An 18,424-nucleotide genomic window follows, 5' to 3' on the forward strand; every position below is an offset into this window, starting at 1 on the left:
ACTACGGGACCTAATATTGTTCTTATAAACTCTTAAAAAGCCTTTAAGGCCCTGGTACCCAACCTGTGGCCCTCAGACCCAGCAGTCGCCAGTGGAAGTTTTGATTTGCAATGAGTCTGTAATAGCTGTGATTGCTAGCAGTTTCATGTAACATGTCTCCAGTCTCTGACAGATTGACTCCAGTCTCCAACAATCCAACAGTCTATGACCATCTCCTCCTGAAAGTCTTCAGTCCTTTGGCTTCCTTTTGTAGCAATACACTTACTAAATATTGAATGCCGCCCTTAGGTGATATCGAGGGCTGCATTTTGAGGCCCTATATACATTGCAGGGTGACAACCACTGCTTTAAGGTGATCATCGTAGAGTTAGGCTACTTTTACACTGATCCAATGCAAAAACGCATATGCAGTTTGCCGCGTTTTTACCACAGTTGTGGTGCGTTCTTTTAATGTGACTCAAACACACCTCAGCACCATCACCAACACTGTTTTTGCCACATTTTCCAATAATTTCAATGGGGAGGCGCGGGTTTTTTTTTTTTTTTTTTTTAACCTCACCAAGCCTGCATCAAGCGGGACTTTGAAAATGGATCGGTGTGAAGAGTTCCATAGGAATACATGGTCATAACTTTCTTCCTCTTTTTTAATGCGAAAAACAGATCAATGTGAAAGCAACCTTTTAGGCTACGTTCACACTAGCGTTGTGTGCAGGTGGCAGAGAGGCGTTTGGGAAGCGTTTTTACCGCTTCCCAAACGCCTCTGCCAATTCTGCACATTGCAGCACATGGTGCTGTTCTAACGGGAGCGTTTGCGTCGCGTTTCCTCGCGGCAAAACGGACGCCTCTGGTCGAGTCAGGAGGCGTTGAAGCCTCCTATTCTAGTCTATGGTGCCGCTCCGCAAACACCCGGCCGGCGTTTGCGACGCGGTTGCGGGGCGTTTGCGTAGCGGTAACACCATTCAAACTGCATTATAGGCATTTGTGGGGCGTTTTTAACACTCGGCAAACGCCTAGCAACCGCCGCTAAACCGCGCATGTGGCGTTTGCGGAGTGTTTGCCGAGCGTTAGAAAACGCTCCGCAAACGCCGGACCAACGCTTTCCAGACGCTATAGGGGCGTTTGGCAAGCGTTGGTAAAACAGCCAAGTGTGAACGAGCCCTAATTGTGAATGATGGCGCTAGATCTATTGCTCTCACACTGATGCTCATGGCAGTATCTCACATGTGTAGTGTAATTGCTATTTACATATGTGTGCTGGACCCACACTCACATTTGTATCTCTGTGTATGTACAGGGGGTGCTTCTAAATGTTGTTTTTTTTTTTGTTTTGTTTTTACATTCTTTTCATTTAATTTTATTAATAATATAATATTCTACTTCTATTTGTTGTATTTATTTTTACAATTTTATTTTTTTTTTTTGTTATTTTTGCTGTCACAAAAACGAGCCCCATTGTGATAGCTTTAGGCAGGTCTTTTATGGAGACATCAGGGGATTATGTCTCCCCTGCTCTCCAGAGTAACTAACCAAGCACAGATCGTTCTTGGTTAGCTGCTTCCCTGGCTGAAACCAGAAGTGAAATCATGGTTGCTTCCGTGGTTCATTTGCTCAGAGGAGATCGGGGAAAGGATGTTCCTCCATCTCTTCTGTGGGAAGCCATCCTGGCCGCTTACCCTGGTCCCAGGCTCCGCAGAGGAACAGGAGAGCTCTTGAACCTCTGTGGGCAGTGAAGAGAGGGTGATGCCCTTTCCTGGTGATGTTCATCCCTTGTAATAGCAATAAAGTTGATTTAAAAAAAAGTTAAGGCTACAGTGTTAAAAAATAAATAAACATTTTTTTTTGAGGGATGGATGACAACAGATCAGATGCTGGCTGCTTTTGTCTGTTGTGGACTCTGGCTGGGAGAGATGGTGTTCTCAGCTCCGCCCACCTGTCATTGGCATGACAGATGATCTCCCTTTTTCTGTTTGTTCTGTTCAGGCCTATTGCAAGTGCTGCATTAGGGCAGCCTGTTCACTTTGCATGGGATTGCAAAGCAGAACGTTTCTGTAAAACGTGTGTTTTGTTGGTTTTTGTTTTTTTTTGGGGTTTTTTTTTGGGTTTTTTTTAAACTGGAGCTTAAAATAGAACTAAATGCATCATTTTTGATTAGAGTAAGGGAGAACTATAAACCATTTTTCTATTTTTTTTTTTTTGCCACTTGTGTCTCATTGGGGAGATTTCCATTCATGTCCTCTCCCACAGCCCAAGAATGTTAGAGAATGCGTCCAAAGAAAGGGAATCCCTGGTTGTGACCAGATCTAGTGTTTCCATTGGAAGATTTCTCCAAAACTCCAAATGGACACCAAAACGTGGGTTTTTCTTTCACTTTCAGTGATAACTGTCCAAAACATTAAAAAAAAAAAAAAATGTTTTTCGTCTTTTAGTTATTCTTTAATCTTTTTATATTTTGCATTCCTTGGTTCCCCCTCCTTACCATGCTAACCCCGTCCCACCCAAGCCCTGGAATTCATTTAACTGGGATATTATGCTTGGGGAAGGGGGGACAGGAAGGTCTTCCTGATCACGTGACCACTGTGATTGGCTGGTACAGTGGTCACATGATCTGTAGCTGATCCCATCGACACCCAATCATTACTAGAGACCAGAAGATGTCTCTGACAGCTCAGTCTCTGTGCTAGAAACATACTCTTCACACACAAACCCCACAGAAACCTCTGCTGGTTATGGACGCATATGTGCGTCATGTGGGCTTTAAAACCCACTCTTTACCACCGCACAAATGCATCACGCGGGTGGCAGGAGGTAAATCTTTCAATAAAACCTTTCCATTGCATAACAATAAAAGCACTTGGTCTCTTTGCTTCTCTATTCAATGCAGGCAGATCAGAGCTGTGCATAGTGTCCTGAAAACATCACAGCACCCTGCCTCAGTACTCCCCTCAAGAGCCCTCAGCCCTGATCCAAACATTGGGCTGGCTCTGGGGAGGAGTTATGGAAAAATCAAAGTGCCTTGATGGATGGATGCCAGTCTGGAGCAGTGAGCATTCCTATGCAGGCTGTATTTGCATGCAGACCGCCCTGGGTAATGGCCACATGTGTCTGAGCCTCTCTGATAGAACTGAAATCCAATGAAGGAAAGGGGTGGACCAAGGACAGTCAGGCTGGGGAGAAAAGTGCTAGATGATTGTGGATGTCCTCCAGCCAGAAAATGATGTTGTCTCCATCTGTAATGGAAATGGGTTTTGTTAAAATGTTAGCATGTTGATGAAGAGAGAGCGATGAATCAGGAAATGAGACTAAACAGGTGGCACACACATCTAGTGCATTTATCCAAGGTTTATTGAAAGGTATAAAAGATATAAAAACATACTCAGACGAAGCATGTATCTAAAAAGAAAATTAAATATATAAATTGTGCCGCGCTCCTGTGTGTATAAATAAATACAATATTCACTATTTCAAATGACAATCCAAAGAAAAAAAAAAAATATATGAAAAAATAATAAAATGATATATACACTTATATCTAGTGTATAAAATACAATTATCTTCTGCTTTTTTCATATATATTGTTTTTATCACTATTGTCACCAGCACAGTATGCGGTATTTATTTATGATGTTATAAGCAGAAGATAATTGTATTTTATACACTAGATATAAGTGTATATATCATTTTATTATTTTTTCATATTTTTTTTTTTTTTCTTTGGATTGTCATTTGAAATAGTGAATATTGTAATTATTTATACACAGGAGCGCGGCACAATTTTATATATTTAATTTTCTCACAGAACACTGTCTAATGAGTAGGTGTGAGTGCCAGCGAACCACAGGTGTATCATATATTGTGTTTTGTTTGTCAAATTAATTAATGGTAATAGTTTAGACAAACACCATAGTAGCTCACAAGTACACTCATTTATGTATCTAAAAAGCATTTGCAATGAAGATGGCCACAACGGCAAGCAAGGTGTTCCAACTGTCAGTGCGGTCAAATGGCTGACGCGTTTCCGGGACGAATCCCTTTCCTCGGAGCTACTGACCAGCCTCTTGTGCGGATGTGTAGTGGATGGATGATGGGAGCCTTGCTGGTGATGAACCAGGGAAGGCAAAGTAAAGGCAGGTTAAGCTTCAGATTTAAAGTGAATGCAGCAAGTCACACAGTGAAGCCTGAAATGTAGCCGATACTGAGACTTAGACTTCTTTTTTGTTGTTCAGGTTGATTGAAGACAATAAGAAGCACCAGCAGCTGATCCTGGATATCTGCTCCGATAAGGACCATCTAAGAGAAGATCTGAGGAAACGGGGAGAGACGGAGACGCTTCATCTGAGCTCCATCAAACAGGTGACAGTCGCAGCCGTGCTTACAGCTAAACTCCAGGCAGATATAAAAAAAAACACAAATGAATGCAGCCCTGTACTCAATATATCATGAAATGTCTTTTCCAGTACAAGCAGTGTAGGTACCTGAATTAGACTTGGTATCAGCATTTTGCAGCTGCTGTACAGCAGAGCTTAGACTGGGAGGCAGAAGCAGCACAAGAAGCCAATCAGTTCATATGCTGATAGGAGGAGAGTGGTAGAGAGATTAGCTCATCAATTTGCTGCTTCTTGTTAGACTGTCTAATCCCAGGGTAGGGGATGGCAGCAAAAACAACTTCAGGTCTTCTCCCAGGCAGGGGAAGTAAGTTGGGACATAAAATGTCAGCTAATTCAGTACACACCATGGTCTGAAAGAAACATTTCAATACATTTGCATAGGAGGTTTACAGAGTTGGTTTGCATCTACCTGTGTACAGTAGAGGGTTTTTACATTGATTGCCATGACGTCTACTCCAATGAAGACAGCTTTTTTTTCTTCAGCATGCCATGTAAATTATACTGCAGTTAATGGACCTCATAATAGATTACTTTAAAGAGGACCCCTCCCTCGGTCCATACACAAAATGGTTAGCACTTCCGCCTGGTAGTACTAGGGTTGTTGGTTCGAATCGCAGCCACAGCACCACCTGCCTGGAGTTTGCATGTTCTCTCTGTGCCTGCATGAGTTTCCATCGGGGACTCCGGTTTCCTCCTACACTCCAAAGACATGCTTGTAGGTTAATTGGATCCTGTCTAAATTGGCCCTAGTATGTGTATGTAAGAATGTAAGTTAGGGATCTTAGATTGTACACCCCTTGAGGGTTAGGCACTGTTGTGAATGTACACATGTGTGTGTATATGTCCACCATGCTGCCCCGAACTACATCACTGACCTAATATCCAAGTACCGCCCAGCACGCACACTCCGCTCCTCACAAGACCTCCTTCTCTCTAGTTCCCTGGTCTCCTCCTCCCATGCCCGCCTCCAGGACTTCTCCAGGGTGTCACCCATCCTCTGGAACTCCCTGCCCCAACCCATCAGATTATCACCTACTCTCCTCTCCTTTAGGCGCACCCTGAAAACCCATCTCTTCAGGGAAGCCTACCCCACCCCCTGCTAACCTGCCGACCTCCTCCACTCTTCCTACCACTTCATCCTCCACAGCTATCTCCTCCTGTACCATCATCCCCTCCCCCCTAGATTGTAAGCTCCAAAGAGCAGGGCCCTCAATCCCCTCATGTTTTGCATTGTATTGGTATTGTTCTGTCACATGTTCTGTCCCCCTTTGTAATGTACAGCGCTGAGCGAACTATTGGCGCTTTTTAAATACTGTATAATAATAATAATAATGTGTGTGTGTGTGTGTGTGTGTGTGTGTGTGTGTGTGTGTGTGTATATATGTATATATATATATATATCTATCTATATCTGCGTAAACTGACAGTGCTATATAAGTACCTGAAATAAATCTCTAATACAGTGCACATGAACAAGTACACTTGCCTATGCCCATGCTGCTCTTCTTTCCTATTATGCCTTTTTTCAGTGCCTGTGTCCATGCTCCCATGCCACCATTTTACAGATTGTTGTTACACTGCATGTACATGAGAAGGCTTGCATGACGTCATGCGCCTCTTCTCACATGTGCGCTGTTTTGGAAAAAAAGGGGAGAAAAAAGCCTTTTTTCCTTATTGAGTTTAATGCCATACAGCGCATGAGTGAGAAGACGCATGTGCAGAATGAGAATGCTGCAAGATCATGCAGCTTAGGTAGGAGATCTCCATGAAGGCACCAGTGACTTCAGAGGAACACGGAAGTGGATACAGAAAAGGTAAGTTTGATCAAAAAAAATATATACATTTTTTTTAAGACTTTGTTTACACCTACATGATTGACTGACCATGTGCACATTCCCAGCATGTACATACGGGAAATGCGGAAAAGAAGTCTCTGACTCTTTTCCAGAAATGAGCTCTATTGGATCACATGGTGGTGTGGAACCATACGATTTAGCATGTGAGACCGCGCACATTAGGAGATGCATGGGGGTGCCATTAACAATTAACTGGTTGCCGACCACCCATGTATTTATTTTTTTTTTTAAATCAGAGAAAAGTTTATTGAGCAAAAACTTAGGTACAATTTCCAAAACATCCATGTCACGAAACAGCATACAATAAAGATGGTAATCCGCATTGGGGTGCAGATTCTGAAAATCAGGCAAGTGTAGTACAATAGAGTAATAAGCAGTAGACCATAGAACACTCCCACCTTTCTTTAGTAAGTAAACATGGCAAAAACCAATAAAAACATCATGACTAGGGCGGTATTGTGATCATTCTTATTCCATATGAAATTGGAACTGTCCTAGAAAGACAACCCCTCCACCAAAAAAGAGAAAAGAGGGCCCCCCCATGTATTTATACTGCGGGGCGGCCGCTTTTCTGCGTACTCAGCTTTGCTGTCATTTGCTACAGCACAAGCCAATCAGCAGGTCCCAGACAATGATTTATTTCCAGGACCTGCTGTTTGACCGAGCAAATGACAGAAGAGAGCCCTCTGTTCAAGAAGAACACAGGGCTCTCTAGAAAAAAAAAAACATTGCTTAGTAAAAGCGGCACACCTTACACACTTTAAACATTTTTAGGCACGCAGTTAACCCTTTGATTGCCCTTAGATGTCAACCCTTTCCCAGCCAGTGTCATCAGTACAATGACTGTATGTTATCAGCACAGATCATAGTATTTGTGTCACTGAAGATGTCACTGTCAGTTTGCCATTTCCTACAAAGTGTCAGATTGCCCACCACACCATCGTCACTGATCACAGCCGTTACTATTATAAAAATAAATACAAATTTATATATATATATATATATCATCATTTGTAGACACTATAACTTTCATACAAACCAATCAATATATACTTATTGTTTTTTTGGGTTTTTTTTACACCAAAGACACGTAGCGGATAACTTTTAGGCCTAAACGTTTGAAGAAATTTGATTTTTTTTTTTTCTAGGATATGTTTTATAGCAGAACGTAAAAAGACTGAGGTTGTGTTTTTTGTGGTGGTTTTTTTTTTTTTTTTTTTTTTTATATAATAAAAAATAAAAACCCCAGTGGTGATCCAATGCACCACCAAAAAGCTTTATATGTGTGAATAAATTATATATATTTCAAATTTAAAGTACTGCACTGGCGAATAGCAAAAAATGGCCTGGTCATGAAGGGGGTGAGGGGCACTATCCTGTGTCTTCTAAATGACACTGACTGAGTGTCGGGAAAGTGCGCAATTTTGCACAGGTTCCCGACATGCATAGATGTGAACCTAGCCTTAGATGATTTCACATCGGCATGTGGAGATGCACGTTGATGTGAATTTTAGCAAAAGGTGGGAAAGGGTCCACCTTAAACAGACTCTTCTGACAGATTACCCCAACCCACTTTCTAGGCTCATGCACATGGGCCCTGTGTCAAGCATTTGAACACAGCAGCAATCAAACGCACAAGAAAAGCATTTGTTTGGTTTGCTTTGTTTTAATTGCAAACCCATCTTGATAGAACCTGCGTCCTGTGTCTAATGCAGGCTGGGCGCAGCCTTAGAATGGTCTTCCTCACTGTGTCATTGAGGTACGTGGGAATCTGGTGACCTGTGTAAAATGCGCGTCTCCAACATCGGGAAAACGTAGCTCATACTGCACTGCATTCCTCTGTCAGGGTTTGGAGGCCAAACCCTATGTTGGGCCTGGCAAATGACGACTCGGGACAAGGATTGCATTGGGGAAGAAGGTCACATGATCTTTCACGTCCACAAGCAATGAAGAGCTTGGACAGGGCAACGGGTTAGCACGAGTAAGGTATTAGGCTTCATTATCACAGGTCTACTTAAAGCGGAGTTCCACCCAAAAGGAGAAGTTCTGCTTTAAAGATTGGTCCCCCACTCCCCATTAAGGATTGGCACCTTTGGGGGGGGTGTAACGGGTACCCAAATTTGACAGTTACCCGCTTCCACTTCTTCTGCGATTGCTTAGGTGATCAAAAATGGACGTTCTCCTCCTCCCTCCCTCCCTGAAGTCTTGTGGTCCCAGAAGACGACAGGGCCATTGATGAAGCGCAGCGCTACTCACGCAGGTGCAATGGGCACCCAGCTGTGAAGCCGCAAGCTGTCACAGCCCGGTGCCCACACTGAAGATGCCGGCGCCTGGAATACAGGTCGGCTGGTGAAACGGGCTGCGGCGGGGGGCAACACGGGATCGTGGGACAGGTAAGTGGCTGTTTTTTAAAAGTCAGCAGCTACAGTTTTTGTAGCTGCTGACTTTTATTTGTTTTTACAGAGTGAGTGGAACTCCGCTTTAAGTGTACACCCGAGGATCACATTGGCTCACATGGGATGCACAGGTGTTCCCCATGCAGTCAGTCCTATTCATGTCTATTGGGATGTAGTGGCTGCACGGACACAGCCCTTCTCCCATTTCATTCATGTGGTTTTGGATGTGTCGTGGAACACAGGCAGTGGGAGTTCCAGGACACACATCCACACTGCTGTCAGATTGGCAGCAGTGGCTGTGAATGTGCAGCTGCTGCGTACAAGTTGGCATGAATGGGACTGCCTGCACGGAACCCCTGTGGCTCCCACCCAGGTTGTACGCTTTGCCCCTGGGAACAAAGCCTTAGTGGTTTGGAGGCAATGAGGGCTTTTAAGAGCCTTGATCACTTAACCATTTCAAAGTCTTTTTAACCTCCTTGTGCTGTGTAAACTCTTTGAAAATACTTTACCCTTTGGGAAGTGATCTCTAAAATACGTTCTACCTTGGGTAATGAAAATTGGTTTATAACATGCAAAATCTTCAAACAAATGTGTAATCATAAATAGATAAATGGGTTTACTCATGCGCTGCCATAATACTACATCTAAATATTAAGAAGGATTGCTGCTGACACCTAACTGTGTGACACACCACAGTGCACAAAATAAGCAAATATATGGTGTACCGCAAATTCCACAACCAATAAATATAAAATGTAACATTTGATGCCACAACCTGGTACTGCAAATAAAAACTTTCCAAAATACTGCACAGTGTTTTGTTAGTGCTGTAATTCTAAAAGATCAAATCTAGCAATATACAGGGTTTTACAGAATTAATATACATGCAAATAAAACTTCTATGCTAATAATTCATATTTCATGTATCAAGTATATCGCACTAAATGTCTCCCACTTGCTCTGAAGAAGTTCTGGATGTAGGTGCGACGAAACGCGTCAGCACGGTCTCACGTCCCCTCCCTCCATTCCCTGCATGCCACCTACATACCACATGTCTTCACCACTGGTTTGAATTGGATTCTATATCTATGCAAGGCTACGGTGCTTTCCTCTTTGGAGCATGGCAAGCAGTCACTAGAGTCAGATGACCAGCGGACTATCTATATGACACAGTCTGCACCATCGTTCTCACTAGCCGCGGTTTGCCTGATAGGACCTAATTGGTCCCATCACACAGTGAGTACTGGCGACCCAGTGTTATCTAGGTCGTATCAGCTGTGCAGGCTTACACAGGCTGGACCGGAAACGCACGTCGAGGTTTCTGTAACAGGTACTCGGATCATATGATTGTGTCTAGTCCCGCTGGCTGTGCTACATTTAACAGTATGTCTATACTTCCAATATACTGGGTGGACTCCATACAGGAGGCTTACCATTGAAGATTGCATTCATTCGTGCTTGGTATTCAGCCTAGCCCATCACCCGCACGCTGTATGTGGTTTACTCTCACATGGTGCATAGACTTTATTCGATATTGGACTTACTTTGCTGCACACAATCTGCAAGGACTTTTTGGATTGGCCACATAGACATTCATTCCAGTTACTTTTGTATCACTGACCTGATTGTTTAGCCTAGACTTTTGAGGCATCGGCCCACCTTACATGGTATTTTACAATCCGGTCCTTTAGTTACTGAGCTCAGTCCACTATTCACCATCCAGTGGCCACCTGGTGACTAGATTGGCCCCCACTGACTGCAGTCTATTTACTTTTACGGGTCTGACTCTCATTATCTGGTGATTTCCATGCAGTGGGCTGTTAGGTAGGCAATTAGATCAGGCGTGGACTGGGGGGTAGGGAGGATCTAGTGGGCGAGTGTCATACCTCGGCTCCCTTTTTGGCTGGGTGGGTGGGCTGTGGGGGGGGGGGGGTTTTGTGGTGCTCCCAGGAGGTGGTTGAGGGGTTTTTGGGGGAGGAGGGTTGGTTTGGTGGGGTGGTGCAGGTGCCGTGGCTATGCATCGGGGCAGTTGGGCACGTTTCCTTGGTGCCATTTTGGGGGTGCTTTTATTTGGGAGGGTCCTTCCTGTGTGAGTGGGGGGTTGTATGGTCAGGAGAGGTTTCTGTATCTTCGATGCAAAGTGGTTTTACCTGTTTTACTTTGTATGATTTAATACATAATATTTTGAGGGAAGCCTTATAGGTGTGTAGCCTATTTTTCTTTTGTTTTGTCCTGTATTGCCTTAGGCAACATCCTCCCAGATACATCTGGTGACACCTCACCATATTTTACAATTTTGGTTGACTTCCAGGCCTCTTTCTCTTTTTGTATTGTCTCCCACTTGAACCCATCACCTCCATGATACAAACATTTTCCCAATGTGAAATACATAAATATAGAAAACATTCATGCCAATATAAATGCTTATATTAATTTGAATACTTCTAAGTAAACGTCCACACAATTATTACACAGTCCATGTGCATAAACGATCCGTAATGAATGACTTCTCCTTTCCCAACCCTCAGTATGAATCTATGGGTTCTCCAAAAGAGCAGTCATAGTGTAGTACTTGAAACCAATGTTTATCAAATGAAAGTATACCACTCACATGTAAATCGTATGCTACAAACACATCTGCGTTCCAAGCAGTGGGAAAAAAACACACCTTTCGATCTCGGCTGAGACCAGAAGTGACTTTACCCGGCTCCATCCGACGCATTGCGTCACAAATCACATGATTGTCTCAGGTATAAGATGGTGGTATCAATTACACATTTTATATCTATTGACTGTTGAACTTGCACTACACCATAAATTATTTGTAATCATGAGTAGCCGTCTGGCAGTGGGAGCTCTGAGCACATGATATATTGGAGTCAAAGAGGAAGACCAAATCAAGGTCACTTGAGTGGAAATAAACTCTGAAAATATCTCCACTCCAGTGAAGTGACATCTTTGAAACAACATCTTCTCCTCCGCTTCTTCCGGGTGTTGGGTCTTTGGCTGTCTGAATTGGGTGGCTAGGGAGTTGTAACATCCACACATACACATGGGAGGTCATTCATTCCAAGACTGAGGTGTGCCAAGAATGTACGCTGTGCACTCCGTGTTTATTCAGGCAGGTAAGTTTGTTTTATTGCAAAAAGACATTACTTATCTTTTCTGCAATTAAGTGGCTGCCTGCTTGGAATTTTTTTGCTAGCCCTTAGTCCTGTTTCAAAGTGGAACTAAACTTGACTAGTGAAAAAACTGCAAGCAGATAGCTCTTTATTGCAAAAGACACGACAAATGCTGTCTCTTCTGCAATAATAAACATTGAGCAGGCAGGTAACAGTCTACTATTGAATGCACAGCAAGTTGCGCAGCTCAGCATACTGTCCAAGCACACTCCGGTTGTGTCAGAATGATGGACTCCAGCGCGGGATGACGTTATTGTCCAAACGGCAAATGATAGAGACCGAAAACTCAGCACGCAAAATTAGCTGGGGAAAAAAATTAGTGGTTGGTGTGGGATTGACCAACACATCGCTGGTAAACAGGGATTTGAGTATTTTTGTGAATTTAGTTCCACTTATAGCTACAGCAGCTGCTTTTACCTATCCCAGTCCTGTCCATGTGCCTAAAAATCGCCCCTTAGTATCCTCCTTTTAATTTGTTTTTTAATGGGGAAAAATTTAAAAACAAAAATACAATGAAATACACAGAGAAGGAAAAACATAAATGGAAATAAGAATGAAATGAAATAAACAAAATTACCAAAAAAAGAGTAGATAATTCTTGTTTGTAAAAGAAAAGACAAAAAATGTTGCTTATGCGGCTAATAAGTGGAATTTTTCATCAGAATTGAACCATTCATTCTTACTTGTGAACCATCATTGTCATTCTCTGTCTGAACCTCATGAAAAGCATCTTAAGTCCAGAGGTCTGAAGTGCACTGCAAGGGTTAAGGATTGAATTACTGTATTGCCTTTTACAAGCAGACAAAAGTCCATTCTGTGTTTTTAACCCTCCTGTGGACTTTACATTTCCTTCTCTGTGGTTTGTTATGTGCTCTTTGCAGCTGTATTATATGTTTTAGTGTCTGCAGGATGAACTTTATGTGTTGGCTTAACAACCTGTCATTTGCCCTTTTTTATCTTTCAACAACTAATTAAAAGATAAAAAAAAAGGAGGCTGGATTGCTACAGGAGCACAGTTCATTGTTTAGAAACAGTCATACACAAGGCTTATGTCTTGTAGTCAAACATGGCTTCTTGGTAAAATTGCAATTATTCCAAGCACCCAAGGTTCCTCTTTTCCCCGTCATCATGCTAATAACATTTTTTAAATAAAACCCCTCTGTTTTTCATTGCATGAAATATTTTAGTCCCAATGATGTCATCACTGGGTCTCTATGCAATGCAGGCAGATCATGTCTGGTAGAAGGAGCCAGGGGATGGTGTACAGAACTTCCTGAAAACATCACAGCACCCAGCCTAAGTACTTCTCTCAGGAGCCCTCAGCCTTGATACAAGCAGTGGGATGGCTCTTGGGAGAAGTTATACAAATATCAAAATGCCTTGATGGGTAGATGTTAGTTTGGAGGAGTGGGTGTTCTTAGGAAGACTTCATTTGCCCACATGTGATGCTGAGCCTCCATAATTGATAGAACTGAAATCCAGTCCAATGAAGGAAAGTGGTGGGCCAGAGACCATAAGGCTGGGAGGAAAGGACTAAATGACGCTGGATCTGGAGAGCCGATTGTAGCAATCGTGCACACAGAGATGGATGCGGTCATCCATCTTGCTAAGGATCCTCCATCTTGTATCTCTCTCCCTCCAATCCCCCCTCCCTCTCTGTTGAGTGACGTGTGTGTGTGTGTGTGTGTGTGTGTGTGTGTGTGTGTATATGCTGAGTTCAAAAGGCATCAGGCCCAAGCTGGAGAGCTTCATGGTTATAAACCCCAATTAGCCTGGCCCCAGTATGTCTGTGAGACTCTCTTGCTTGGAAAGGATCGTAAAGCCATAAACCAGTCCTTCACTGGGCTTCAAAGACATTCAAGCTAGCCGTAAAATAGACTCACATTTAAAAACCCACTTTTCCATACAATTTTATATCTTGAGGTAGGGAATAATTACATAAACATAAAGCATATTTTCTGATAGCTCAGTTTAATACAAGTCACCTGATATCTTACACCCCCTAGTTGAAGTCTACAGGAGAGCAGAAAGCATATAGTTTCAGCTGAAATGGTGAACTATGCCATGTTTGATATCTAGACGTTCAGCAGATGATTCTGCATATTAATCAACCCGTGGATAGAATGTTACATGTACCTTGGGAAGGTTATTGCCCTGGTATAACTTGAGAGGGATTTTGGTTCTAGCCTGAGTACCCCGCCTACAACACCCTCCCCAAATGAGGTGATTGGTTCTCTGCTTCACGGAGACACCCTGCTGAGTTCCTAGAAAAAGGCTGTTATGCTTGGAGCAGAGAGAGTTAAGTTGAGTTGAAGAAATCTCCCTTTTAACTTTGGAATCAACTCGGGAGACGGTACCCTTTGCTCTGAAACGTGATCTGCTTAAACCAAGGCTGACGGCAAATATCTACCTCTCTAAACTTCTTTCTGTTATCTCCCTGTTGTGTTATTGCTCTCTATATTTATATTTATTTATATATATATGCTACATCTTTTTCTGTAAATATTTTTGTTGCACCCTTTTGACCTTTTTTAGTAATAAATCCTGTTATCTGAAAAGTGTTGAACTGTTTCTAAAGCCCTTTAATGCAAACTAAGTGCCTGCCTCTGAAGAGCGCTACTGTGTGTTTTTAAACTTCTGTATATCTCTGTCTGTGGTGACAGTGGTATACAGACAATTATTCAAACATCATAGTGTTTTTGCTAATATTGGCGAGTTTCCTCCTCTGTACAAAAAGGTGGTGGTGGCAGTGTGAGGGGTTAATTCCATAATTAACCTGACCCAGTAACAATCGCTCTCAGGCTGCGATACATAGATTGTGGTCCATTAGCTGCAAAATCTTTGTGCAGGGTGCAGCTGAGTGTGGTATTGTTACGCACTTGACAGTGCAGTTTTAGATTGGCTAGTCCTTCGGTCACAAGTTGGTGAGAAGGGCTGGGGGTCTGACGCCGCGATCGTCACACCGATGTTCACAGTAGGTTTGTCTAGATTTCTTTGTTAACCACTTGCCCTCCAGAGGATTCACACCCCTTCCTGACCAGGCCAGTTTTTGCGTTATGGCGCTGCATTACTTTAAGTGCACAGCCATCTACAGCAGTGTGCCCGAGCTGACAGGGAGAAGGACTGTTGGTAAACAGTCGTCCTCCAGTCGTCCTAAAAACAGTCGTCCTCCACGTCGGAGATCCTCCAGAAATCACCAGGTTCCGCTAAGTAATCACTGGCCGGAGCCCGGGGATTGACAGCTACAGCCACGAATGGCGGCGCGGGTAGGGTGTGCGTGCCTCGCGTGTGCCCCTTACCCAGAAATGCAAAATCACGTATATATACGTTATTCTGCTCACCGCTGCCGCCGTGTAGCAGTATTTCTGCTATAGGGCGGTCGGCAAGCGATATGTTAACCCTCACCTTGTAAATCAACCCTTTCAGTTTAGAAATGAAAGCGAAAACATTTGTGTATAATTATTAAAAAAAAAACTTTTTTTCCTTTTCTTATAAGTGTTCTCAGCTACATAAGAGTTGGGGGAGGAGAAACAGCATAGCACTAGTCTTCCCAGTGAGTGTCTGTGCAAGAGGGGTAAGGTAGTGTGTCAGGATATTAGCCTGATCATTGGAGGAGAGCTGGCTGTGTTCCCAGCAGAACCAGAAAACTGACCACGCTGTGCTCACATGCCTAGTGTGGTCCATTTTTATTAGGAAAGCAGAGGTACTGGCGGGAACACCAGGGATTGCACAAAGAGAACAGGATACTTTTTCATACAAGTACATGGTACAGCAGGCACATATCAGGAATAGGAAATGTTGGCTTTATATATTTAACTTTCAGGAGTCATTTAAAACTCATTGCATCCTTAAAAACTATCGAAACCACCTTCATTTTGCCTTCCTTGTTGACTCCAGTGCATTTGACTAAAATGTCCCATTTGGCCAAAATGTTCTGTAGAGCAAAATACTTCCAATTTTGCTGATTTTCACTGCAGAGCCATCCTGTTCAGCAGCTACATTGAATGCGTTTCTCACCCTTGTCCTGTTTCTGGAATGGGAAGTGAGAAGAGATCTCAAACAACAAGAGGTTCTCACCTTTCCACCATCTGTCCAAAATACAATTATACTTTGGACTGGAGTTCGAGTTTTTCCATAATGTATGATTGGAAAATCTGGGCCTTTGAATGTGGACACAATTGGGGCAGTGTATGTTTGTAGTCAGTTTTGTGAGCTTTGACTATCCTGGCTGTAGACAACACCAGTGTTCAGAGTTTCAGGGAGATGACCAAGTCTGCTGGGTGCAAGTGTCATGTGTGATGACTTTCACGTGTCAACCTGTGTGGAATGCGAGGCAGCAGGGACACACCTGTCACCAGCACTCACCCTTTAGCATGACAACACTTGATGAGTGATGAGTTAGTAGTAGACACATTCAGCTGGACTTGTTCTATAATAATGATGACATTTTGCAGCTTCTCTTCTATTGAGATCAAAACTCTGCAGTCTTCCTACACCCGAAGGAAGTGGGGCATTCTTTCGAGGACAGTGACGTGCACATATTTGGGCAGAGAACAACTCATGCAGGAGGCGTGAAACCTGTCATTTACATCAAACTGGAACCACCTTCCCTGAACAGGGGCCATCAACGAAATCTGTCTTCCATATAGAATATAATTTTAACATTTCTACCCTGGCAGTTTTCAGTTCTAAAGAGTGTCCGTAGCATACCTCCAATACGTTTTATCCACACCAGTAGAACACACAGCTTACTTCAATCACAATAGAATGTTTAGGTGTTAGTTGTCCAAGTACAGGATGGGAGGTGTGAAAGTCATGGAGCCAAGCTGTGAGCCAAGCTGTTCTAGTTATATAATCCAAGATGTGGTGTCAGAGGTCTACATGGGTGCTGTGGTGCATTTAGGTTTTGTGCTGCCCTAGGCAACACAGAAATCGGATATCCCCCCCACCCGCGGAGAGAGGCTGACACCGACCAACACCAGACACCCCCCTCCCCCATGGAGACAATGGAGAGAGCGTGACACCAACCAACACCAGACCCCCCTCCCACTGAGAGAGCCTGAAAGTGAGCAACAACACCCCTGCCCCATCCCCACTCCCACCGGAGAGAGCCTTCCACTAACACCCCCTCCCCCCCCCCCCCCTCCGGCAACAGAGAAAAAGACACTCCCCTTCACAGCTCTGGACATGCCCAGGAACGAAAGTTGGGCCCTGCTTACACCATCTAGCACAGCCCCTCTCTGATCCCACCTGGTCCCCATTCCACATACGTTCCTTGTTCCGGGGGCAGTGCTGCCCCCCTAAAAATAAAAAGCCGCCCTAGTCAAATGCCTTGTGATAAATACGCCCCTGCATGGGTGTCAATCTTTCTAATCGCATGCCTGAAGTTGTTGTCAAATCTACGAGGGTAGAGCTGTTCCTGCAGTCTCCTTTGATATGTTGTATTGCCTATATCTGGACTTCTTTTTGTAAGTGAAATTTTCTGAACTGGACACAGTGTTCTAAATGAGGTCTAACTAAATATATAGAGCAGAGTAAAGATTGCGTCTTGGTGCCTAGGTTCACTCACTGCCTCCCATTGACTTCAATGGAAAACCACTTCCTATTGACTTCAGTGGAAAATTGCTTCCCTTTGACTTCAAATGCAGTAAAGGATTCTTTCTGGCACCTGCACCATGCAGCTCATTTTGTTGAAGTGTCATCACATTGTGCTCCTTCAAAACAGCCACTCTGTCTTTTTCCAGAGCAGCCTGTATTTTTCTTGTGGTTACCTATTGGTTTCCCTTTTATATCCCGAACAATTCTTCTGGCAGTTGTGGCTGCTATCTTTCTTGGTCTACCTGTACTTGGCTTGGTGTCAAGAGGTCCCTGAATTTTCTACTACTTAGTGAAAGTGATCACTGGCATATTCAAGGCTTTGGACATCTTTTTATGTCCTTTTCCATCTTTATAAAGTTCCATTACCTTGTTGCGCAGGACTTTTTACAGTTCTTTTCTGATCCCCATGGCTCAGTATCTAGCCTAGTCACTGCTTCCATGTAAGAGCTAACAAACGCATTGACTATTTATACACTGACACTAATTGCAATCTAAAAAGCCACAGATGTGGGACATTAACCTCTAATTGGCATTTTAACCCGTGTGTGTCACCTTGTGTGTCTGTACCAAGGCCAAACATTCCAGGGGATGGAAACTTCTGATCCGGGCCATTTGGGTGATTTCTGCTATCATTATGATTTAAAAAGGAGCCAAACAACTATTTGATAATAAATGGCTTCATATGATCATCATCCTTCAATAAAAGAGCATTTTTTGGCACGATCAGTTATATTTTCAATATCAATGCCAAAATCTCACATTTCTGCCAGGGTACGCAAACTTTTGAGCACAACTGACTGTGTGTGAGTGTGTGTGTGTGTGTGTATGTATGTATGTATATGTGTGTGTGTGTGTATGTGTATATATATATATATATATATATATATATATATATATATAGTGTGTGTGTATATGTGTATGTATGTGTGTATGTATGTATGTGTGTGTGTGTATGTATGTATGTATGTATATATATGTGTGTATATATATATATATATATATATATA

At 43.1% G+C, this 18,424-nt stretch overlaps 1 protein-coding gene across 1 annotated transcript in view; it reads left to right on the forward strand.

Annotated features, from left to right (window-relative positions):
- Positions 1 to 18,424, forward strand: part of CCDC186 (coiled-coil domain containing 186) — a 141,972-nt gene that overhangs the window by 32,677 nt on the left and 90,871 nt on the right. The window contains exon 3 of the mRNA XM_089653053.1: positions 4,224 to 4,350. Coding sequence (XP_089509179.1) covers positions 4,224 to 4,350 — 127 coding nt within the window. The remainder of the gene's footprint in view (positions 1 to 4,223; positions 4,351 to 18,424) is intronic.

Source organism: Staurois parvus, unplaced genomic scaffold (genome assembly GCF_062004578.1).
Source record: "Staurois parvus isolate SC_StPar_1 unplaced genomic scaffold, SC_StPar_1.0 ptg000697l, whole genome shotgun sequence".
NCBI classification, from domain to species: Eukaryota; Metazoa; Chordata; class Amphibia; order Anura; family Ranidae; genus Staurois; species Staurois parvus.